The following is a 25,952-nucleotide window of genomic DNA, read 5'->3' on the forward strand; positions in this document are numbered from 1 at the left end:
CCCCTCCCCCCCCCCAATTCATTTGAAAACTAAACACTTGAGCTTCATTTATTTGAGAGAAGTAATTTGGATTGTAAGGATTCTATTAAAAAGAGTACAGTTCTATTTATTTATTATTCTTTCATATAATATAAACTCTATTAATTATATTACATCTATTTATTATTAGTTATATTCGTTGGCTAACAAAAATTATCAATGCCTGGATCTTAAGGAGAAAAGATAAACATAAGATTGATCATAGAATTTGCCGTTAGTGGACATTCTACATGCACATGCTAATAAACCAGAGTATCCAATTCGCTTCTTTCTTCACCTAACACAAACGATAAATGTGAAAATTCAAAAATCGCACAATTGTTCTATTCTATTTTTATTATATTAATCCAATTATTCTTATAATTTTATCCCTAGTCGTATATTGACATCTATTTTTATTTCCTTTTCCATATGAATCGATATTCAATCCTAATCGATATTTAATGAACTTCATGGACATTTTCTTCAACTATGTTGTGAACAATTATTTATAACAAATGTTTTTCACAACTTTATATAATTTCAAGTTAAATAATTTTATTGCTCAGATTTTGACTTTTGAAATAAAACAAATTGTTCAATTCCGTTAACTTTAAAAAAAAAATTAATTTAAAATACAGTACAGCAGCGAATACAAGTTAAGAAAACTTTGGAGCAAATATCGATTAGGTTAATGAGACAAATATGTTAATTTAATGCGATTAATGCAAGCGTTACACACCTGTGGGGCGAGAGAACATACGGAGGAGCTAGTGCTGGTCTTAATCGATCACTGTGCACCGAAGTCGCAGAATGAGGAGACAATTGCGTGACAATCGGCGACTGTTGCTGATGCTGCTTCTCCGATGAGATGATCGCGTGGGGTTTTGGTTTCCTCGGTCCGCGCTCATGTTGCACTGCTAAACACCAGTTATGACGTAATCATATTACTTTTGACGTCTGACAGATTATTCCGCGATTGTATCATGAAGCTCTCGGATAGTCTAATTTCCCAGGAAAAACTATAGATACACACACACACAATTTTATATATATATATATATATGGCCTTTCTCTTTGTTTTATACGAGTCTCTGTTGTTAAAGACAATCATAAAACTATTCAAAAGGATATTATATATACGATTAAAAATTGTATTTGTATTTGTATTTTTTAGATATACATTAAATAATTTTTTATTTTTATTTATTTTTTTTTTGTAAAAATTTTTATACATATATGTATGTATTCTCAAAAAGATTATAAAATTTTTCCAAGTTATTCGTACGGAAAAGAAAATAAAATCATACAATTAATGTTTTTAAAAGCCGATAACATGAATATATGCCCTCAACCCTTTCCCAATGAAATATATCCTTATGCATCCTCGCCCCTCAGCGATCGAAGGTCCGTATCTAGAAAACGCCTATCAATAATATCGGCGATGGACTTAACGGTGGGAGCGAAAAAGTGGGCACAGGTTGCGCGGAATTGAATTCGGGGTGTAACGCGCGTTGTAGGTCGTTCGAGATGTACGAGAGCTGTATATCCCGTGACCCGATGGGAGAGGGGGAGGGGCGAACAAGAGGTCGAGAGGAAAGCGGGGGCAAATCGCGGATGAAAGAGGGTGGTGTAGATCGGATGTGGTGGCTGGCCGGGCGTCAGCTTCCACAGAGCTCGATCTTTCGAGCGTGGCTGCAAATCTAAAGGGAGAGAGAAAAAGAGAGAGAGAGAGAGAGAGAGAGAGAGAGAGAGAGAGAGAGGGAGGGAGGGAACGAAGGACGCTGTAGGAAAGGAAGACAGATAGAGCGAGATGGTGAAGCGAGAGCTGCAACTGGGTGGCAAGCACATCATCATTAATGAGGCTGAGCGGATAGCAGCCGCGGATTCCCACGTTCGCACTGGCGTCGCAATATCTCCCCTTTATCACGCATCGCCCCGTCGAGAGATATCTCGCCACTGGCGCAACGAGAATTTCTTCTCTCACCGGGACATCAGTTTTAACCATCAGAATTCAATTTCTTCAAGAAGTGATATATACTTTTGTTCTTAGCATGTCAACTACCGCATGCCTCGCCTTTTAATCAGGGCACATGATATTTTTAATTAAATTTATTTCTTGACACGTAGCTTTTTTAAAATAGTTATAAATATGTATAAACTGTGTAAACCGATTTTAACGGACAATATCGCTACTGCATTGAACATAGAAAATCATTGTTTGTGGAGTAAATAAGTCTTTGCATTGGGCGCGTTTTCCGGAAAGGGAGCTCAAAATAATATTTAAGAATTGATAAGAGATAAGGAATGATATTTAAGAATTTATAGATTCTTTAAAGGGATTCTAACACTATATTAGTATCCTCTTTTAAATATATGTCTTCTTTAGTTTACTCATATAATATCTTTTGATAAAATTTTATCTTTCTTCTTTAAAGATTAATATATTATTAGTAATAATATTATTAGTAATAATTACTAGTAATAATCATATTTCAAAAATATTTGTATATTATTGCATTTATGACATAACAAAAATATTCGATAATGTAACTGTCAATATGTTATAAATAAACTAATAGAAAAAGTTCAGAAAATTAGATTGGACTTTTTTAACAATTTTGAAGAAGTTTCGTTTTTATGTGAAATAAACGAGATGGTTGCTTTTGCCTACAAATCGATTGCCTACAGTATCGTTTGCCTACATTACTTTTGCCTACATATATTATTGTCTACAAGTATTATTGCCTACAGTTCGATTGCCTACAAGCACTTTTACAAAATTAAAGTAAAGTAAGAAAATAGTTTATATTTTTAGGCAATCTGTCATGTGAACAGTGGGGTGTCCGCTTGGAATATTTTTCTAAAAAAAAAATCTAACTCTAGTCAATCCCCATTTTTTGAGATGGCCCTCATTTCGCGTGGAAGGTTGTGAGCTGTAGGCAATATGATATGTAGGTAATGATATATGTAGGTAATAATATATGTAGGCAATCGAGCTGTAGGCAATAATAATATAGGCAAAAATAACTCTGTTTCTAAAATTTTTATTTGTGCGCAAAAGAGCATGTAGACAATAGAACTGTAGGCAATAATATTTGTAGGCAATAATACATGTAGGCAAAAGTAACATTCTAAAATTTTTATTTGTGTGCAAAAGTGCGTACAGGTAATCGAATTGTAGGCAATAATTTTTGTGTGCGAACGAATTGTCGGCAAAAGTGATGTAGGCAAACGATACTGTAGGCAATTGATTTTTAGACAAACAGGATCCACCCGGAATAAACAGAAAATGAATATTGTAATAGACAATAAAAAAATATCAATAACGTAAAAACTTGTTATTTTTGTCACAGCATATAAAATAAAGTACTTATTCTAAGTAAACACTAATTTTTTTATTATTTTATTCGGCGCTCCAATTATTTTGGTTAAGTTCTTAATTTATTTTTATTAAAAAATTTTTTTCAATTATATTCTTTGTGCGAGTCTTATTACAACTTTATATAAGGAAATTTTGTTTTGTGTAAATAATAAAAAAGTTGTTACATGTTCGATAACAATTCAATAACAGTATCCAATATCATTTGAAATGCTTCCTATGTTTCTTTTAAAATCTTGCCATTACAAAGCGTTATTAGCAAGCATTGTAAGCAAGTTGAGATTTATAAAGAAGAGATATTTTTACAAATTGAAGCGGTCGCAGCGGTTTGATGTGCGCAGACACGCGTATACCTACATAGCAAAAAGAAGCGTTGCAAAATTCGCTTCAGGGTTGTTTGCTTTATCGACCAAATTGGCCGTGCACATCGTAACAGGTATAAATATTATTATTTTCCAAGAGTAATTGTTCTTTCAACGGTGAGTTCCCTTACCGGAAAAACGCACATAAAAAGACTTGTTTACTTTACAAACAATGATTTTCTATGTTCAATACAGTAGCGGTACATTAACTGTCAAAAACAGTACATCGTTTATATACATATCGTTTATATCAATTTTATTACACAAACTGATATACATATATGCAATTCTTGATGAAATTAGTTATACTAATAAGGTAATGATTCTTCTTTAGAAAAAAATAAAACAAAGATTTTATTTAAAATATACGTAATGTTGAAAATTATAATTTTGAGTTCATAATATTTTGAATAATTATGTCTACGAAAAATGTTGAGATCTAAGGTATATTAAAGTTTTAAAAAATAAAGATCGTAAAAGATAACGATTCCCAGGCAAATTTTAATTTGGAAGAAATCGTGGTTTTAAGTCAAACGTAGTATATTTTTCTTACATGTTCGTGTAATCGTGTAAAATAGGAAATGTCGTTTGAGTAATTTTAGTCTTAATTTTATCGGCTTTCGTCGAATCTGTCGTGAATCAAAGACAAAAAACGATCTGTTTTTTCGCAGCCACGTCCATTAAAGCTTTCCTTTTTCGCACAAAAGCGCTTCACTTTGCACGGCATCTCGCGATCAAGGAGGAACATTTTGTCGCTCTGCACGCATCGCTGCTCAAATACAGAGCTTTATAGCTGAGCGGCTTAAGTTGGACGAAGCGGAAACGAATGTGCGTTAAGGGAAAGCTCTTGGCATAGAAAACGGGACAAATTGATCTCTTAGCCCTACGCAAAGATCAATTGAAAATCAAAGATGCAATTTTATAAAAAAACTATATATATATAAAGAATAGGGCTATTGCAAAGAAGTGAGCACGGTATTACTTTTGTACTATTTAATTATAATAACGTTTATTTAAAAAGAAAACATAATAAAGTGTGAACATTTTGATTTTGCTTTAAGCCATTTTCAGCACAAAAATAAACCGTATAAAGATGTTTTACCATTCTTTGCTACACCTAACTTGCGTCAATCCTCATTTTCAAAAAATATCCAGTGACAACGGTTGATATCTATATAGGCTGAGTGATATACTTAAGATAATATGAAGAAGACCAAGTGAAAAAAAGATAGTAGATAAAAAAGAAAAAGTATCGCAATCCAATCAGAACTATTATGTAACATAAGAAGATATTATTAATTGTAAGTTAAATTAATTATTAATGTGTACGATACTAAAGATGATATTCTATTTTTTTAATTATTATAGTATAGTAAATATTCTTTCAAAGATATATATATCATAATTTAGAGGAATTTATTTCAGATCAGCAAAAAATATCGAAAGATTTTAAACTTATCCCTATTAGAGTCTCTTTCATCAACCTCGATTAACGCTAATCGATGGTTGACTTAATCATCACGATTGCCGACGTAAGAACTAAACACAGCTTATCTTAAAAGAGGAAGAAAGAGAAGACGTTCTGATACATTAAACTACTATTGGCACTTCTACGAGTTGATCGTCGATTAGTAAAATCAGAAGCCGCTGAAGGAGGCCTTTAATGCTTTGATTGGAGCTAAGAGCGTTATGTTATAAGTATACATTGAAATTCCAAGTATAATTAAAATAATGATTATGTAATATTAACTTAAACAATTAGCTTATATCTATTTATTTGTTTTAGTATAACTGTATATTAAAATGAGTCAAATGCGGATAGACACATACAATTTTGTGACATATTAATAGGGCGATTGCCTCTTGAAAGGATAAAGGACTAATAGAAACAAAAACATTTTCTTTATTTTTATTAAAAACATTAAAAAATATTATGAAAAAAGAAATAATACAAAAACCAATATATATATATATATATATTAATTTCAAGCAAACAAAATTAAAGCTACAATATTAATAATAATTAATTCAGTAATAAGCAAGTTGGGGCTTAAAGACACACCACTAGAGACAGTTACTCTAGTCAGAAGACATATATTTATCAAAACAGAATTCCAATCAAGATCCTTTCAAGTCTTTAAAGAAGATTGCTGTTGCAACCGGCCGTGAATTTTTTCGCGCGTCAACGGCTTAGGTGAGCGATTCTCGAAAGTACGTGCGTATCCGGACAGTGAATGGACACGACGACGGGGATTAGAATCGCATGCGCTGGAATGGACCGCGCCCTGTTCGCTTTTCATCTCTCGTGATTCCGCTGTGTTTCTTTCTCTTTCCCTCTCTCTTTTACCGTCTATTCTCGCTCATGCACACACGTACACATATACATCATCTTATCGTGCACCTATAAACACACAGGGTTGCCGTAATACTCTGGCCGGCACGTGTGGTCCACAATGCGAGTTCCCACAGCGGAGTGGCGCGGAGCGGAGCGGCGCGGCGTAGGCGTAGGCGTAGGCGCCTTCTCTGCGCGCTTAAACACACGCACACGCATACGCGTATATACACGTGGAATCCGTGGAGATACGAGCGCGTGGTGAGGTATGGCATACGGGGAAGCTTCCGTTTTAACATTGTACTACATCCGTGCACTGTGTAGATACCCGCGTGTCTACGTGCATGCGTGAGCGTAGGGCATACACGGTGCTCACATGGGCCATGGATCACGGGGCTCATACTCTCTATCCTGCTAAACGGTAAACCGATCTGTGAACATTTCAGCAGTCAGCGATCTCGAAGGCTAATCCTCGAGTGAATGGGGTTGATACACACGGACGTCGCACCACCATCGCCATCACCTCCACCACCGTTGCCGACCGTCAACGTCGTCACTGTCGAAGGATTCGCGCATAAATCGCACGCGTGTTGAACGCGTGTGATACACGTGTTAAGACTTCGGGGTGAGTCTCGTGTTGAATCGCGGGATATATGCTGAGAGGGTGAACCAAAGTGAACTAGCAATGACTATTTTAGCCAAATGCAAAATTTTTTAAAAATATTGATATCTTTTTATTTTTAACTTATCGTTAAGCTTATTGATATTAATGTAAAATCAAATATCGTTAAAAGAGAGAGAGAAAGAGAGCTATTATATTTTATTTCTTTTACTATAAAGAAGAGTCGAGAATTAGATGAAAATAATGTATTTCCAACAAATTTTAATCTTAAATATATCTATATAATTTTTATATATATCGAAAATAAGATAATAAATGAAATTAATATAAAACTGTTTTATGATGTATCTAATAATATTACATTTTTTAAATTATTTGTTATACTTAAGAAAAATTTTAATAATGTGAATTCAGTCAATAATCCGTGCATATAGAATAAAAAGATGAAGAAAATCTATATAACACGGACAATTGGCTGAATGGATAGGATCTGTTTCCATTTGCATCGCTTATATCATTCGGAAAATCGTATGCGTGTCGTCACACGTGTATCTGCATACGTTACAAACCGTATACGATCCGTATGTAACATCGCTCACTGTTAACACCTTTCTTCGACCAATCTCGATAAATCAAAATTCCGTAAAATCAGATCAATCTATGTCGAATACAAAATACATATGCATAAAGATAGGGTTTCTACCTCGTTTATGCGATGTAATATTTAATTAACTACTTCTTTGATTTGTCGAAGTATTTTCGTATGTATAGAATATAAAAATATAATATGTAGAAAATATGTAGAAAACCAGAGAGAGAGAGAGAGAGAGAGAGAGAGAGAGAGAGAGAGAGAGAGAGAGAGAGATTAATAGATATCAGCTTAATAAATTATTTATTAAGCATTCTAGAATTACATCCTCTTAAACGTTGAAGAGAATACGTAATTAACAAACAAGAATATATAGAATGTTAAAGATCAAATTCATAAAATAAAGATAATAAAAAACTAACATATAGTTAAGAGACTTATTAGAAATAATAAGAGTAAAAATAAAGGTAAAAACAACAAATAACTATTAGAAAAGATAGCAAAATATAACGTTTAAATATAACGTAGATTCAAATATAACGTAAGTTAAAATATAACTAATGCAAACATTAACTAAAATTAACAGAAATGCAAACTGCAACGCAAATACGAAAAAGCGAAAAAGAACTGTATGATATTGGGTGCGTTTCAAATTACGCATGAAATGCATGATGCATCATTTATCTTTGCTGTTTATTAATTAATAAAGAAGAATGAAACGATACATCATGCGTTTCATGCGTAATTTGAAAAATATATGTGATAAATCATTTCCTGTATGCTTTGTAATGAAAATTATATGAACTTATATATTTAAAAAAAAGGGATGAAAATACGATCACAATGGCATATAATCGCAATGAACTTACAAGGAAACTTATGAAAGTGTTCCCTTCAGATTTTAATGCGCTTTGAATCTTGTTTTCTGGACAAAAATAAACTATTTTCTCATGTTTGTTTTACTATTAATTTGTATTTCAAATAAAATATGGAAAAAGTATATTGTACATGTGTATAATATTATATCATACATTTACTTTTCGCATTTTTTATCACGTAAAAGATACTATTTAAAGTAATATCTATCGTAAAAGACATGTTTGTTTATATAATAATTCTAATAACAAATATTTACGATTTTCGAAACAAAAAGGAAATAAATATAAATGTGATTAAATACCATGAAAAGACATTTTATCGTATCATTAATTATGTTGTTAAAGGTAGAAAAGGATTAAACGTGACAACGCAGCTTGACATTTTACAGTCGTCCATTCGCAAGAATGTCCGACGGAGAAGAGGTCAGAAACGTATTTCCGCTTCACGCACGACTCGAGAAGTATTCGTAACTCGTGACCCGACTCGGGGCGAGAGAGCCCATGACAACTCGCGAATGTAATTCTCGCGTTTATGCCGAGCCAGAGATGGCCGGGAACCGAGGATCGGGACCGGGTTGCAGTTCCTCCGGGGCGCGTTGGTATGATGACAGGTGACGATCAAAGCCCGGCTTAGCGCAACGACCCGTTTCGTCCGCACACATCGCGCTCGTATCACATGAGGGAGAACGTGTCCTGCGTTTCTCTCTCTCTCTCTTGTTTCCTTCTCTCCCCGTAAGTACAGTAAGCATCATAAATACCATCATAAATACCTATTACTGTAATAAAGTAAGTTTCAATGAAACGTGTCATAGATGCGTCTAAAACTAAATTTCGAGATCAATTTTATTCAAGAAAATATCATCAAGATGATAATTCTCTATTATTATTATTATTATTATTATTATTATTATTAAACCCTTCATAATACTATACTATATCGTTTTGTTACGTAAGTAGCATATTAGATAAAAATAAAAATATTATAACAAATTTTAAACATATTACGATATATTTTTTGTAATAAAAATATCAAAAATTAAGAAATATAACGATAACAAGCAAATTAATGTATTTTTATTAATAAAAAAATTTTGGCATGTAAAAGAAGAAAAAAAGTTGAATATGCCATACTTAGAGTGTGGCGCTGAAAGATTCATTTAATATTAAAGCCAAAGATATAATTACATATATATACGATTTATAAAAAGATGATTATTTAAACATCATTTAAAATTGATTAGAATTTAAATTTTTAAAATTTGAAAACGACGATTTTATAGATGCTTCTATGACTTTTTATTATATATTTTATATTTATTAAGTTCTCATATAATTTTGTATTCTTTACATTATTATAATAAGTTTATTTTACATTTGATTACACTTTGATTTTCTTGTTAATTACAAAACCAATATTTGATTATCATTATCCAGTCATTTTAAAAAATTTTTTTATAGGTACTTTACCTTTGACTACGCTAACTTTATAATCTGACTCAACACATTTTTGCAACAGAACGACGAATGGTATTTGCCTTATACTTTTTAATTATAAATATCCAGTTTGACATCGACACATTCGCGAACTAACGTTTTATTGCTTTATCTATTTTATTATTTCTTTTATTTTTATTATATATGCCTACCTCAGATATAGACTCTTGTTGACTTTATAATTTTGTTTCTCTTTAATTTATTTGTTTTATATGATGATTTAGCCTTTACTTTTCGCTAATAAAGGCATAGGCTTGTTGAACTTGGTATAGTCAAAACATACATTATTGTCCTGTTTTTGAATAAATAAATCACATTTATATTAACATCCTCACATTTGTTTCTAGGCTCTCATTTTTTTTCTATTGTTTTGCAAGAATCAATCTTCAAGTTTATTTTATTCGAAAACTTTTTGTTGTTTGAACTAAAAACAAAATATTGAGAATGTCTTTATTATTAATTTTTCTCGACTTTATATGGTTATTACTCACAGTATATTCAAAATATCTTATTTTCCAAATATATGTATCTATATATTTTACATAAATTATATATATATATACATATATAATTTATGTTATATAAAACATTAGCTATCGCACAGTGCTTTACGTTTTGCTAGCCTTTGTTTCCATCAGGAATGTCCTTGACTCGCGACATCTGAATGTACGTGTCCTTTCGAAGGATATCTGTCCAGTGGCGAGAAGGCATTTACGACACCCACTGTACCCCTCGCTCTGTTCCAGGTCCGCTTTAGCGTTTACCATTTATGTGGATGGATTGATGCTGCCCGTCGCGTGTACGGCACGCCTCGCTTCGTTGCGTTACCAGCCGTCTACTCTCACGCGACTCCCCCTGTGTGCTGTCACTACCCTCGACCTCATCCAGGGCTGGTCAAAAATATTACAGGGTCTCTCGAAACAATTTTTAGGGAATAACTTTTCGTAGGTTTGTACAACGGAATGTAGAACTTTAGATCTACAATCGTTTTTTGAATCCGAAAGCAGAATTAACGTGGCGGGTCTTTTTATGTAAAAGTAAAAAGGTTCTTTTCTAAAAGATTTACTTTACAGTATTCTTGTGCAAAGATATTACAATGCATGAATTGAAACACGTTTATTAAATATATGTTAAGATATTTTTGTTCAGCAAGAAAAATCGCGTTTTTTATTACTTCATTGCTATATCTTTGATTTTGTACAAATATAAATGTGTTTAATAAAAATAACAGCACGAAAAATATATTTTTAACGGAATTAAAGTTTACTTAAACTTATAAAATTTATTTTAAAGCGATTTGGAGCTTCGAATATTTGAAGATCAAGACACATTACATCCATCACATTTCCCCTTTGACCGATCCTGCCGTCGTACGTTTTTCTCTGTTTTCTCTTCAGCGTATTTCGCTTTATCCTGTTCTTTTTCTATTTTCCTCGAATCGTGCTCGAGTGCCATTCGCCAGTATAAAACGCTTTCGCGTGCAACTCGCGAGACCTGCGGATTTTTGTAGAATATGTTGCGGCATTATACCTTGCGCAATTGAACACTTGGATATAAAAGAAACTTAGATATAAAAGCGTAAAAAGAGCTTTTAGAGTCTCAAATAACAGTTTTTAACTTTGATTAGAGAGGACAACGCTTTGCAAGGTTTTTTGTTAAAAATCTTGGCCCACATTATCCACTTGTTAGAGAGTCTAATACTATATATCATAAAAACATTAACAGAATTTATATTTAATTATATCCCAGAGAAAAGATTCAAGCTTACTTATCTTATCAAAATAAAAGAAAAGTACCTTAAGAATTAATTTAGGGTAAACTCATTATTTACTATTATAATCTCATTATTTACGAATGTTAAACCACGTTAAACTTGATATTGAAAATCACTAAAAGTACTTTGAAGTACCTTGTAGTAACAGATAAACATCAATTGTCAACAAAAAGGCCGCGTGGTAATTGTCGTGATGGTAATTGTTTTAAAACTTCGATATCTATCTCTAAGAACAAATTGAAAACCTTTTGTAAGAAATAGTGTTAATTATAACAGAATTTTAATTGTAGTCCACATTAGCAGTAGAAGTCCACATTATTACCTTTTCCTCTACTTATTTCCTCTAAAATATTTATATAATTTTATAGAATTACTTATTTTACAAACTAAGCGTGATAATTATCTCTATACTTTTACAATAATTTGCTACACAAATGAGATTCGTTTGAAAGAAGAATTTTAATTGTCCTGAGAACACTTATTTATAATATTAAGATAATTGGATTATTTTTAATCACTGAAATTGTTAGACGTTGAACTTCGTACTCCAAAAACGCTTGAATAATTCCAATCTATAATTGTCGAAAGGGCAAACGCTTCGATTTAATTCCGGTTCAAAGTGTTTGATACTTTCAGAAAGGGTTCTTCCGAATTATGAACGGAGACAAAGAGATTTAAAGTTTGAAGTAGCGAACGATCGATTGGGCATGAAACGAGGCAAAGTTTGCAGATCCAAGTGTGTTGGTGGATCTGAATGTGTGTACACTAGAAATGATGTTGACCGTACGGTTCCGGGAAAAGTCGTGGAGCGTAGAGTTTCATTGGAGAGTCATCATCTTCTGGTCTCTCGCTTTTCGTTTAACTTTTTAACAAAGTATAAACTGCAGGAAAATCGTTTTATAGTTGCACATCTTCGTAAAATAATATATACAGACTTGCAAGATAATTTAAGTAAAACTTGATAAGAAATTTAAATAATTTTCAAAGATTAACTAAAAATAAATTTGAAAAAGATAAGATACGCAAGAACTGAATCGCGATAAAAGCGGCTTAAAAACTTTGTAATTCTTGTTTGTCAGTATATTCTTGTATAATACTAATTATAATTTTTGGATATAAATATTACCAAAAATGAACATTTTCAAAATAATGGAAAGAATTTTGCAGTAAATTCTATTACACTCATATTTTTAACGATGATCTATTTAATAGTTTAATAATATTGAAAAATAAAAGATTATTAAAATATGGTTCTAATTTAATAGAGTTTAGTGATACATATTGCGAATATATCCTTAACATTCTTAATATTGTGGTAATATGCCAAGATAAATATAATATTGTTTATATATAAAGTGATATAATACAATTTAAAAAAAATTGAAATATTTGTAAAAAATGTTACAGCTGACATTTGTTTCAGATTATTGTTATAGTAAAAAAAATTTTACTATAACAAAATATACATTTCTGTGAAACGTATCCCATTGTAACAAAAAAATAATTCATTTGCTAAAAATAAAATTTTATTTTGTTATATTTAAATAAAGATTTATTTCAGTGAAACAAATTCTTGTTTAAATATACATTACATCCCACGAATAAATTTTTAAGTCCTTTTCTTAGTATATCTACTTCTCACTACAACTTCTTACTTTCACAATTAAAAAATATATAATTCTTTTCTGGCGAACACTTTTAAATATGTAAAGCTTAAAAGACATTCAAAAAAATCTCTTCTTTAAACATAAAAACTCTCTAAATAATTAATATAAACATTCTAATTTGATTTGTTCCGATAATTTAAAAGATTTCAGAACAGACATTTTAATAATAATTTTTCAAAACATGAAGTCACACGTTTTAATAATATGACAAAACTGTGAACGTAGAATTGTGCAGTTAAAGCACAAAGTATTAATATTAAGAACATTACCAACGACAATCCGTTTCCTTTCGCGAGCCCTGACGATCGCCAAGAATTACAAATCCGCCATCCGGTAAGCCGCTCGGTAATCTTCCGACATCATTTAACGCCATATTTCACGTAATACATATATATACATCTGTACGTGTGCGTGCGCGCGCGAAATCGCACGGGGATGAGAGGGCGGCATTTTGCCGGCGCGACACGGTGCGCCAACACAGACGGATAATATCACAGGCGGGAACGAATTTTCGTGGAAAGAGGAAAGCGCGTCGATTACGTCGGGCGGGGTGTGAGTGCGTTGGAGGTTTCGGGGTTGTCAGCGAGCGGATGATTGCGCGCCTGCGGCGTCACGGGGGCTTCGCGATGCGCCGAGTACCACGTACATAATGTATAGCGCATACCCCGAGTGGTCACCTACATTTTATGGGCGCTTCACAACGTTTTTCGAGGCTCGGTGATTTCAATGTCCGTCGGATTCAAGTGGCTGTTTTATATAGTTATAGACCAGTATTTATAGCCAGTTCTTTTATTAAAAACTGTCTTAATTACAGTTTTACAGTGGCATTTATTTATATTTATCCGTTTCTGTCGATAAAGGCTACAGGACAGAGAGATTCTCGGATCTTTCTATTCTAATAGCCAATCAACAGACTTGAAAATATTTATCGTACGCTAAAAACGAACAAATATAATTTCATTCTTAAAGTATAACTATGGCCAATTAAAGAGCAATATTAGTATCTTATGACGTTAAGATCTTAAAATAAGACGAACTATAAATATCGGTCATATTTTCATTATAAACTTCGTGTTTATAAGGCGAATATTGAGCATATTTTTCTAAAGATCACTTCGATCGATTATACATCGATTATGCAACGCTTTTATGATACTGTAAGAACTAAGTTTTAATGCTATAATTTCTGTAATTTTTCATTGTTCTTAAAAGACTTGATTTCTCGGACAAAATAAATTGTGCTCTCTATGTTGTTGTTTATTGCTTAATCTGATTGTTTAATTCTAATTTAATATTTGAATTAAGTAATTTACATGTTAAACTATGGACTTTAGGATCCAATGATATCATTTGATATCAAATGTACAGTGAATAGAAATTTTCTGTACTAAATACATTTTCAAAAAATATCTATATTATTTGACGCATTGAATAATAAGCTCTTATTCAATTCCTCGAAATCTTACTCAGGATCTGATGATATTATTTGATATGAAAATTAATTATTAAAATAAATCTTAATAATTAATTTTCGATTAAAATAAATTTCCTATATACGAAAAGGATTTTTGAAAAGTATAAATATTATTCAATAATTTCAAACATTAAGTTCTTTTTTTAAATTCTTCAAAATTTTATACTAAATTTTTAATATAACAAGAATAGATTTATGTTATGTAAGTAAATCGTTCAATTTTTTACGTGTGCAAATCTCTGAGGATAATCAGTAGTAGAGTACCGTATAGTATCAGACATGATGATTTGACAGCGTCAGTAAAATAGTCTTAATTTGATCAGCCATAAGCAAACTTTTGTTATTAATAATTTAAATGTTTTGTTAATAATTTAAATAGACAATATATGATTTCGTTAATAAAATATATATGTCTCTCTATTGTATCTATATTGATATTAAATATTATATGCTTTCTTACTTAAAAAGCAACTTAGAAAATATGAATATAATTAGTTTTACTTCAAATTAGTTTTACTTCATCATGTGTAGTACCAGTTCAGAAAGAGTACAAAAATAAAAAACAAACTTTATAATACTTTGAGTTTTGGCAAATATGCAGTTGACATTTAATATTTCAATGACTGTTGAATTATCAACTTTTTTTTAATTATATGTGTAATTATACATACGTATATATCCAAGAAAAAGGAAAACTCGTAGAATTATATATGAAACAAAGAGTGCCTCGACGCCATTCTGCTGTTCTGGCTATACGTCAGCAATTAATCACGGCATCTAATTAACTCCGCCAACAAAGTACGAGTAATTTCGAGACAGAGGCAGAGAATGACGTGGCAGAGCGTTAGCGTGTACGAGTGTATTCGCGGATGAAGGTATCGGTAAAAGGAAGCGGCGGGGTGAGGAAGATCTGTGTGTTTCAACCCCCGTGTGGAGTCTCCTTAACGTTAGGAAGCTCTGCCACTAATTGAATCTCCTCTCTTACTCGCGTCTGGAGCCTCGACAACCGCTGGGAACCGGAGCACCCGTCCTGCATTAAACACCCCCGACACCCTGAGCACCCTCATCCCTGCCAAGCGGTCTCGTATCACCCCCCTCCTTCTCTCCTACTTTCCCTCCCTTCTATCCTGCCGCGAATCCCATCCCATCTACCTTTTCTCTTTCCATCTCGCCGCTACCTCTCTCCACCTCCGCACAGAATCCAGCCCCTGCTAAGCGTCCCAGAAAACGAGCCTCCACCGCTGTTATATCGCCGTCGATGGCGAGGAACATCGACCCGTGTACACCTAGCCCATCCGTGTAATTCTTGTGCAGAAGATCAAGAGCTCGCTCATTTTTTAATATCGCTCCTGAATCGAGAAATAATCTCATGCGTACATTATGGATAATTGATACATTAGCATAAGTCGTCTGCGTTTTCTGTTTGGCTATAAATGATTTATACATCTTTAAGTAACCGCCAAGAAAATTAAGTTAGCTTCTGCCGAAATTGATTATTGTTGTTTGATGCTCAAAATGTTCTGTTACAAACTTTTTAATGTTATTCTCAAGGTAGAAAATGATAGCACACGAATCTTATCACTCTATGACTTCCTTCTTTTCTTGACTTCTTTATTTAGTTAATAAATAATTTTGAAATAATCGAAAGAAAACAAAAATATAAGTTCAAAGAAAAAATTAAAGATTTACTTATCATTTTTGTCGTCATATCTTTTATACATGTATTTACATTGCCCGGATTTATATGTTCGTATTTGTATTTAAAGGCTTAACTTAATCTTCTTTTAATACTGAGATATATTCATTCTTTCAACGAATTATGCAAAATAATATTTAAGCTATCCATGGTTTTATGTTTTTACAATTTCTGACCCAGAAATAAAAATTTTAATTTAATAATCTGCTCTATAAAATAAATAGAATTTATATAAAAAGTAAATCTGTCTACATCAAAAAGAGATAAATAAAATAAGCAGTTAAAAAGAATTGTAAAACATTCTATTTTGTATTTATTTTGTATTCCATTTTAAGAGATTTTGTGCTTGAATGAATATCTTCAAGTTATTAAATGTCAAAAGTGCTTGCCCTAAGAAATGTGACGTCTGATCAAATGAGACGTCACCGAAAAACCGAAACGTCGCATGACAGTGCGTATTCATTTATAACACCTTCACGGTTAGCAAGCCCACATTCGAGTTTCCCATAGTATCATGCAATATAGACAAAATAATATTCAATTCAAGATGACGCATTAGTACCTGAAATTTTCATCGGCAGTGATATCTTGTTCATCGATATAGCTTTCATCACGTTAGCTTTTACACTGATAACGCGTGAATTGTTCGACTGTGGTTCAACGGTTTGTTGGCGGAGGTTTATTTAGGAGGGTTTGGTTGACCGATAGTTACAGTCGATTTCTTCGTGGTTTATTTGCGGCCTTTTCGCGAAAACATAAGAGAATCGATGGAATGATTCTTGCAGTTATTATAATTGATAGACTTGACAAATATATTTTTATGACTTTATTATTGATGGACTTGCTTAACAAATATTTTTACGTCAATATGTATGACGCATTAAAATATGAAAACATAAAACACCAAACAGAAATTTAAATAATCAATTCTATTAAAAATATAAATGTGTATAAAATTCAAAAAAATAACTAATTATTCGAATGATATTTAAAATATATATATAGGGTATCCCGATATTCAAGGGAATATTATTGTAGCGTGAAACTTTATGAAAAATTAAGTAATAAAAGTGTAAACCATTTTTATCAAGTAGCTTTTTAAGTATAAACGTTTAAAATTTGACTAATTACAAATGTTGGTTGAAAAGTCATCTGTGTGATATAGCGGCAACGTTTTTGTATAATTTTATCTAATACCATTCCATGCATGTCACACGGATGACTTTTTAACCACACTTATGGTCAATCAAATTTCAAACGTTAATACTTAAAAAAATAACTGTACGGAGAAAAATGGCTTACACTTTTATTATTTAATTTTTCACGAAGTTTCACGTTGTAATAATATTCGAATATCAGGACTATGTACACAAAAAATCTTGACGAAATTCTCAAAAAAAGATATAAATTTCAAAGATATTAATGATTACATTAAATAATATTAAATCAAGTTCAATTTATTTGATCACTTAAAAAAATGTTTCGAAAAATATAAGTTTTAGGTAAAAAAAAACGTAATAATTATGTGTAATAAGTTCATTCGTGATAAATTTAATAATTTGCTCTACAAAATAAATAAAATTTATAAAAAGTCAACCTGTCTGCACCAAAAAAAGATAATAAAATAAAGCAATTAAGAAGAATTTTAAAACATTCTATTTTATATCTATTTTGTACTTCATTTTAAAAGCTATTCCGTTTCGCGGCAGTCAATATTTTAACAATTTAATTTTCATTACTGATAACAGAAAAAGTTGCAGATACTAATACAACCAACTATTTCTGCTAAATACAAGTTTAACTCTCCGTCTGCAATTATTTTTACTCCCTATAAATTTAAAATCTTTTAACTAATTAAATGTTAACACCTTTATTTAATAAAAAAATTCAGCAAAAATGGAAAAAAAATGGAAAAAAATATAATTTAGCAATAAGGAATCAGACAATTCCACTTTCATTTCAGAGTTTGAGAATGAAATTTCTTATGACAAAAAAAAATTTAATTACAGACAGAGAATTAATTGAGCAAATGCATAATCTTATGAAATTGCACATAAACTTCAAACTTGTTACATAAACTTGTCATTAATTTGTTGCATATTGAAAACATTAATATCATTCGTAACACACTTACCGTCCTTGTTCATGTTAGCTTCAAAGCACTTAGCGAGACGACAAGCACGGCATTGATTTCTGTGAGTCTTGTCGATTGGACAACGTCCTTTCTTAGCACCCTGAGCTTTACAGATGTACTCCCGATTGCTGTGTATACTTCGCTTGAAAAACCCCGAACAACCTGATATAATCGTAAAAACATTTACATATAACAATATGGCATAATACAACATTCATGATCAAATTTGTTATCGTTAAATTATTTTCAAATATCCAACAATGCCAATGAGGGAGATTTATTTAAGTGAGTAGTTTAATATAAAAAAATTTATTTGTAATTAATATGTCTTTAATATATTTGATCTTTTTGGAAATCTTGGTTAAAATTTTTAAGAAGAAATTGAATTAATATTATTACCGTCGCAGCTGTAAATGCCGTAGTGTTTTCCAGAACTACGGTCGCCACATACATCACACAGTATGTCAAGTAATCTGTCTCCTATAATAAAAAAATACGTAGTATTTTTTACGCGATTATCTCTTTGAAATTATTCTTTCAAAATTATTGCGTAGAAAATATCTTAATCTCCAATAATCTTTTTCTTACTTATTATATAATAATTATACTGGAAAAAGTTTGGTTGAAAATGAACAAACCAGAAGATTCTGATTATATCAATCAGAATTCCAATTTTCTCAACTAAAGTATTATCTCAACTTTAATAGATTTAGAGCCGGTTTGTTCCACCTTTTAGTAAATTTTACCAGGTAAATCTGGTAATCCGTGCGTGTGATTGGATAACGTTACTTACCCAACAGGTAACATGTTCCAAGATGGAACAACCGGCCCTTAACCGGCCCAGGAAATTCTAGTTGAGGTAATCGGAATTCTGATTGATATAGTTAGAATCTTCTAGTTGGTTTATTTTCAACCAAACTATTTATAGCTAAAAAAGTAAATATACTTTTCCAAACTACTATAATTAGAATCACAAAAATTAATAACACTTGTATATCAATCACATATTTATACATTATATTGTACATTTTATAGAATTAAATTTCATCGGAAAGAAAATTGTCTAAAAGATTGTGTCACATAAATATATATATACATAAATATATATAGAGAAATTCAAAGCTAATATTATAGTTAATAGCTACATCTATTAAATAATTATGATATAGTAATCATTGCGATAACTAGATTAAATTATCACAGATTTATTATGTACAACAATGAAGTAATTATCAAGTAAAAAGAGATCGACGGTTAAAGGACTCTCGCGAAATTCCGTTTAAGAAAAGCGGGCGGGCCGCAAGAAGATCACCGGTGCTAATCTGTTTCCCCCTTTTCGTAGGAACCCTAATCGTCCTAATGATCCGCGGCAAGAAAAACACGGCCATGCCTAAGCCAACCAAAGCCTTCCTTCCCCGTCCTGGGAAATCAACCGCCTTCGCGTCTCACAACCAACCTAACCCGATCAACCCGGGTTATTTCAACCCCAACGGATTACTGCCTTCGTCGTGTATATCAACGTCTTCTTCTTCTTCTTCTATATATCCTATATATCGTGCCATATTGTTCGCTGTTTATGGTATGTCTAAATTAATCTTGAAAGAGAATTTGAACCGCCGATTAACTTTAACGGTATTTTAGTTGAGTCTCTATATTTTCTTAATCCTCAGCAGGTCGCGGTCTTTAATTTAACATCGGAGATCGCAGTGTATCTGAGAAATACAAATATCTTAAATCGATACTGCAAAGTTGTTTTTTGTAAAAAGAAAAAAATATGAATGCATGAAAAATATTATGTTTTATTAAAATAACTGCACTGGAAAAAAGTCTGATTGGATTAATTAAAATTCTGATTGGAAATGAACAAATCAGAATTTTCTAATTAAATCTATTATAATTCTGATTGAAATGATCAGAATTTTTATTGATATGATCAAAATCTAAAAAAAAAAAAAAATTTGTCCATTTTCAAACAGAAATTTTTCTCAGTGTATAATTTATCAAAATTTATAATTTCTGTATGATATATATATGATCTCAACTGCTTGTCCGACCACGTATGATGAACTGTTAGAATCTTAATGACTCATATAATAGCGACTTTACCTATAAGTAGTATAGATATTATTTATAAGTCGGTGTCGCTATACTTAAAGATATTTACAAACATATTTTTTATGTATCTCTCCGAGATACATAAAACCTCTCAGATATACCGCGGCCTCCCGAAGATTAAGAGCCGATTGTCGCATCTTCGGATAAACTATGTGGTAATTTATCTATTGGATAACAAAAGAGTAAAAGGGTAAAGAGATAAGAGAGTAAGAGAGTGAGACAATGAGCTGAAGTTTATCAAAAGGTGGGGAACAACCTAGTCTAAATATTTTTTCTTCCGCCATACTTAATTTATATCAAAAATAATTTCCATGTTCCAGAAATAATCCTAGCTTAAATTTGCTAGCTTTTATTTTTGAGACATGCATATCATTTAAGGAGAAATTTTGTTAATGTCTTGTAAATTTGGATTATTAAGAATGGAAAGTACCTAATAAGTTCCTGAAAAATTTATTAATAACAGATTATAAGACGAAGAATAATAGACTATTACATAAGAAATTTTTAAATTATTGAGATTTACTGTCAAATTTTCATTTTAATAAAAAGAGATCAATAAATAAATTACAAAGATATTTTATATTAAAAGTAAAAGTTATAAGCATATATTCAATGGAATTAGATAACAAAAAAACATTGCTTTCTAATTAATCCTCAAAACATATGTTATTCGAAACATATCGAAAAAATCATGACTTATTTTTCCAAACATTTTCACTTAATGTCTGATTATCCTAATTTCTGATAAAGAAAGCGTAATCAACATAATAGTTAGAGATTCGAATAAGTTTTCCGAATACATTTCTCATTTATTTGTAAAAAAATCATGTTCAAAACAAATTGTCTGTTAATTATTAACAATCAATCAACATTATGATATACGAGTATTAAAAAAATTTAACTATTAAAAATTTATATTCAAACAAAACATTTTCAATTATTTTGACGCATATAATTCCTCAATTACGGTAATCGCAGTTCCATAAATATATAAGGGTTCGAGCACTGTTAATTGCCTTTCAACCACGCTATATAACTCCCCAAATTCCGAGCACCACAATTGAATCCATTTAAATATCATTAATTATAATTATCTCTCAATCGCAGTATAAAATGTAATATCTCGCGAAACACGATTTAACTTTTAATAAATATAAACATTCAGAATATTCGAACACTATTAATCGCGCGAACGCAATACACAATTTCTCAATTTTCAGATTTGTGATTTGTAGAAATTAATAGTTCTAAGCACTATTATAATTGCTTTCTAATGCGGTAACACAATCCCTCGAATCTGGAGAACAGGGTTTATTTAACGACAAATAGAAACAATATCGAATTCAAGATACCACCGATCGCGATATACGATTTTTCAAGACGTAACAAATTGCGATTTATCACCAAATCGCGGGGAACCGTCGCGCAAAGTCACTTTCACGTCGCGCACCCTTTTATAGCGGCGAATGCTTATCGCACTAGCTAAACCCTTTACCGCGTGTTAAGATGAAACGAAAGTGAGAGAGAGATGCCGCAAGAGTCTTAGGAGACTGACCTGTGCCCATCTCCTTCGCAGCTGTTCAAAAGTCGGACATCGCCAGAGAACGACGTATAGCCGAAGCCGTGGTCCCGACGCGGCGCCGAGGAGGTCGCGCGAAGTCCCGAAGCATTCTCCGTGACGGGATGGCTTCGAGCCTCGATGTACCTACTCATCTTTCTCTCTCTCGCGCGCTCGCTCTTTCTCTATCATTCTCTCTCATACCCTCTCTCTCTTGTCGAGAAGGGCGTACTCGCGTACTCGTGTCCATGTCTATGTATATATGTATCTGAACGCGTGTATGAGTGTGTCTATTCGTCCGTGTACGCGCATATAGGGGTTGTTGCCCGACTGGCTGCCGGAGCAGCTATCTCTCCTGTCCGTAGCCACATCACGGAGAATCATGGGTCGTTCTCCGATACGGTCGACACGGTCCGGTAGTGGGTATCCGCGAGGGGCGGTGGAACGGGATGCCGAGGGGGAGGTGGGAAAGGATAGGGTGGGTGGATGGTTGCCGAGTGCGAACCAACACACCGACGCCAATCCCTAAACGACCGCGAGTCGCGGCGAGGAGGCCACGGCGATGGCGTATACCGGGGTTACGTCACGCGAATCCACGGCGTAACACCTCTTCTTCACCTCCACTGCCGCCGCCGCCGCCGCCACCGCTGCCACCGCTTCCCTAGTTGGCACGTTGGCCTACACGTTTCGGAGGGGTAGGTGGAGGATAAGAGGGCGCGGAAACGGAGGGGAGATAGGGTGGGGAATTCCAGCGAGCTAGCGACTAGACTCGGCCCGGGGACTTGCTGGCCGAGTGGCTGACTCGACTATAGCGGGGTAGCGTTAGTTAGCCATCGGCAACTACGGGGGCGGCTCCCGGAGGCCACGTTGTCAGACGGCCGTTACCACTGTGTCATTGGTCGACTCCACCCTCGGCGGCGCGAGGTTGTGGGGGTGAGCGCGCAAAGAGGTGATGGGCGGCGCCAGACGAATCGACGACGCTGATTCGACACCGGTTTGCCAGTCGCGTCGCACCGACCAATCGACAATACGGGATTATGTTGGCTGACGACGACGTTAACATCTGCCTTCCGGCAGCCAACGCTATTTATCAGCTACATACTAGTGGCGTCGTTATTGCTTTTTCACGGTGTAGGTATAAGTGTAGGTGGATGCGAGGGTAAGCTACCGGTGGAAAATGGTACAATGGAAAGTTGATGTTGGGTGGATAAAAGAAATATAATATCGAATCTATAACTACATGCTTTGTAATTCTACGGAGATTCTAAGAATGCGAATATGATTAGAAAATTTTCTTAAAAATTCAAAGCAGAGACCATCTCTTAAATTATATTTACTGTTGAATTTTCGAGTCATAATTGTTTTAAATAAGAACGTATTAAATGAGAGCCCACATTTGTGAATCATAATATGCAAATGCGTATTCTAGCTGTGTATTATGCCCCAGAAAAGATAGACGAGTTTATAGCACGGACTTTTTTTGCAACATATTATGTTGATTAGGCCATTTTGTCGGCGACGACTTGGCGTTATGTAATGACCAATAATGACACGCCCCTCTAACAAGTGAACTGTCTTGTGAACTGCGCACAATTCCTCGATCGATCACCCCCTCCCTTGACTTTCTGACTTAACCAGAAGTCGGTAATTATACCTTAGAGGTTTCGATCCTCGCTAAACTGAAGTCACATCTAGGGTTTCTAAGACCTAAGACAATATTATTTACATTTTTAACTATATTCATTTTATTCTTTGTTTTTAAGAGTGCTTCTTTAAATTATCTATTCATCATTTAGTAATACATATTATCACACAACATGAATTTTATTATTACATTATTTTACAGCATATATATATATAAAAGGGAAAGATTTTATCATAAATTTTTACCCCTTCGCAAAATTTAAAAAGTCAAATTTGAATTTATTATCGTAGGAATTGTCATTTAATACAATATGTGAAAATTATTCTCATCACATTCTTATCAAGTAAATCAAACATAGTCTTAAAATAATATTAACATTTACAGCTAATGTGGAGACAATGAACATTATATATTGAATTCCTATTTGATTCCTAAAAGGGAGAAGAACAGATTATTTTAATAGCAAATAATATTTAGATATATAAATTTTATAACTTACATAAGGTAAAGTAATACATATTACATGCTGTATATATTCATCAAGTCAGTAATGTGTTCCTAAGACGATTCATCGTTTAATCGACACTGTTGCAACTGGTCTTGTAGTTGAGCATATCGCATTTGTAGTGAGCGTTCTCGCTCTGTCTGCCTGTTTACATCTTCCATGAGGCCATTTATCCTTCTCGGAATCGCCGCTTCTTCCTGTGTTTGCAAAAACTTAAATGTCGATAGTTCAAGATGAGCTTGCTCTATTTGCTCCCACAAATCGTGTAACTGCTTCGTTAGCACCTGTGCCCTAGTCTATATAGGAAATAAAACAATAATTATAATTAACGCTTCAATTTAGAATCTTATCAGGTAAATTTGGATTCAACTGAATAAATACAAAATCTCTTTTTTTAAAACTATATAACTTATAAAATCTAGTTCTATTATAATAAATATCTTTTATAATATAGTCAATTGTTTCTAATTTTAGTATTATATAACATACATGATATATATTAATTCAATTTGTATTATCAAGCTCTAATTTCAGAATCCTTGAAATTAATGAGAAATTTTAATTTTTGGTTACATGGAAAAGTTTTCAAAAATTCATAATGTGAATTTAAATTATTTATCCCAAGGTATTTATATAATATAAAAAAGAAAAATTGCATGTCCATGCTATATAGCATGGCAGCAATTTTTATACTAAACTCTAAAAAAATAATATTGAGTTTTTCACTTACTTGATAACCTCCGGTCAGAACTTTCAACTTCTTTTCCATCCTTGCAGCGCGTTTAGCTTCCCCTGTCATATGCATACGATTCTCTTCTAATTTTCTCTCGCATGCTTCCACTCTATCTTTTTTTGAGGCTAGCGTTGCACGGGTGTACCGTTTCTGTGTTTCGAGATATAAAATTTGCGACAAACATTCCTCCCATACAGTAGTATAGGCATCTAAGCTCAATTCTCCGTGTGCCATTCCTTCCTTTACAACTGCCATTTCGTCGGTTAATATTTTTTTAGCCTAAATTTAAATATTAACAGTGATTTAATAGCTGATACATTAATAATACAAATATAATAAAGATAATTTATGTTTTAGATGTACATTAAAAAGATCGTTCTCTTCAAAAATATCATACGGATGTTGATCTAAATAAGCTTGAGCCTGAGCTAACGATATTGCGGTACTCTTTCGACTTGACTGTGTTGGATTTTGTTGCGCATCATAGTTCAACATTGTTATCATTTCTCTTTTTATTAATTCTTCTGCCTAAGAATATAAAACATCAAATAACAAATTAATTCATAAAAATTTAACAATATCTTCATATAAAAAAAAATTACATACTCTCTGCAAATCGGTCAATGGTGTATCCATGTAAGGTCTTAAAATATTCATATTTATATCTGCAGGTCGTGGCAATTCTCTTTGAATTACTTGCGATCTACGTGCCAATTCTCTTTTTTCTACAAAAAAATATTTAAACTAAATTGCATATTTTCATCAAATATATCAAAAATAAGCTATTGGAACAATATTACGAATATTGTTTTTTTGCGAAAATTATATATTATATATATTTTAATATGATAATTACAATTATATATAATAAACAAACGATGTTTCGACTCTTATTCTGGTCAGTGATATTTAAAAATAAAGATGGTATTTTAAACAAATTATTTGAATAATATAAATTATCTAACCATAGCAGT

The 25,952-nt window shown here is 32.5% G+C and overlaps 2 protein-coding genes across 2 annotated transcripts in view; both read right to left on the reverse strand.

The window, feature by feature from the left end:
• LOC108757278 (nuclear receptor subfamily 2 group E member 1-like) overlaps positions 1-22,153 on the reverse strand; it is a 26,767-nt gene extending 4,614 nt beyond the window's left edge. The window contains exons 1-4 of the mRNA XM_018501746.1: positions 22,093-22,153; positions 18,822-18,902; positions 18,423-18,584; positions 761-938 (exon numbers count right to left, since the gene is read on the reverse strand). Of these exons, the coding sequence (XP_018357248.1) occupies positions 761-938; positions 18,423-18,584; positions 18,822-18,902; positions 22,093-22,102 (431 nt within the window). The 5' untranslated portion in view covers positions 22,103-22,153. The remainder of the gene's footprint in view (positions 1-760; positions 939-18,422; positions 18,585-18,821; positions 18,903-22,092) is intronic.
• Positions 22,154-24,245: 2,092 nt separating this feature from the next.
• LOC108757268 (cell division cycle 5-like protein) overlaps positions 24,246-25,952 on the reverse strand; it is a 5,216-nt gene continuing 3,509 nt past the window's right edge. The window contains exons 7-10 of the mRNA XM_018501733.1: positions 25,585-25,703; positions 25,342-25,506; positions 24,976-25,257; positions 24,246-24,541 (exon numbers count right to left, since the gene is read on the reverse strand). Coding sequence (XP_018357235.1) covers positions 24,299-24,541; positions 24,976-25,257; positions 25,342-25,506; positions 25,585-25,703 — 809 coding nt within the window. The 3' untranslated portion in view covers positions 24,246-24,298. The remainder of the gene's footprint in view (positions 24,542-24,975; positions 25,258-25,341; positions 25,507-25,584; positions 25,704-25,952) is intronic.

This window comes from Trachymyrmex septentrionalis, unplaced genomic scaffold (genome assembly GCF_001594115.1).
Source record: "Trachymyrmex septentrionalis isolate Tsep2-gDNA-1 unplaced genomic scaffold, Tsep1.0 scaffold136, whole genome shotgun sequence".
Taxonomy (NCBI): domain Eukaryota; kingdom Metazoa; phylum Arthropoda; class Insecta; order Hymenoptera; family Formicidae; genus Trachymyrmex; species Trachymyrmex septentrionalis.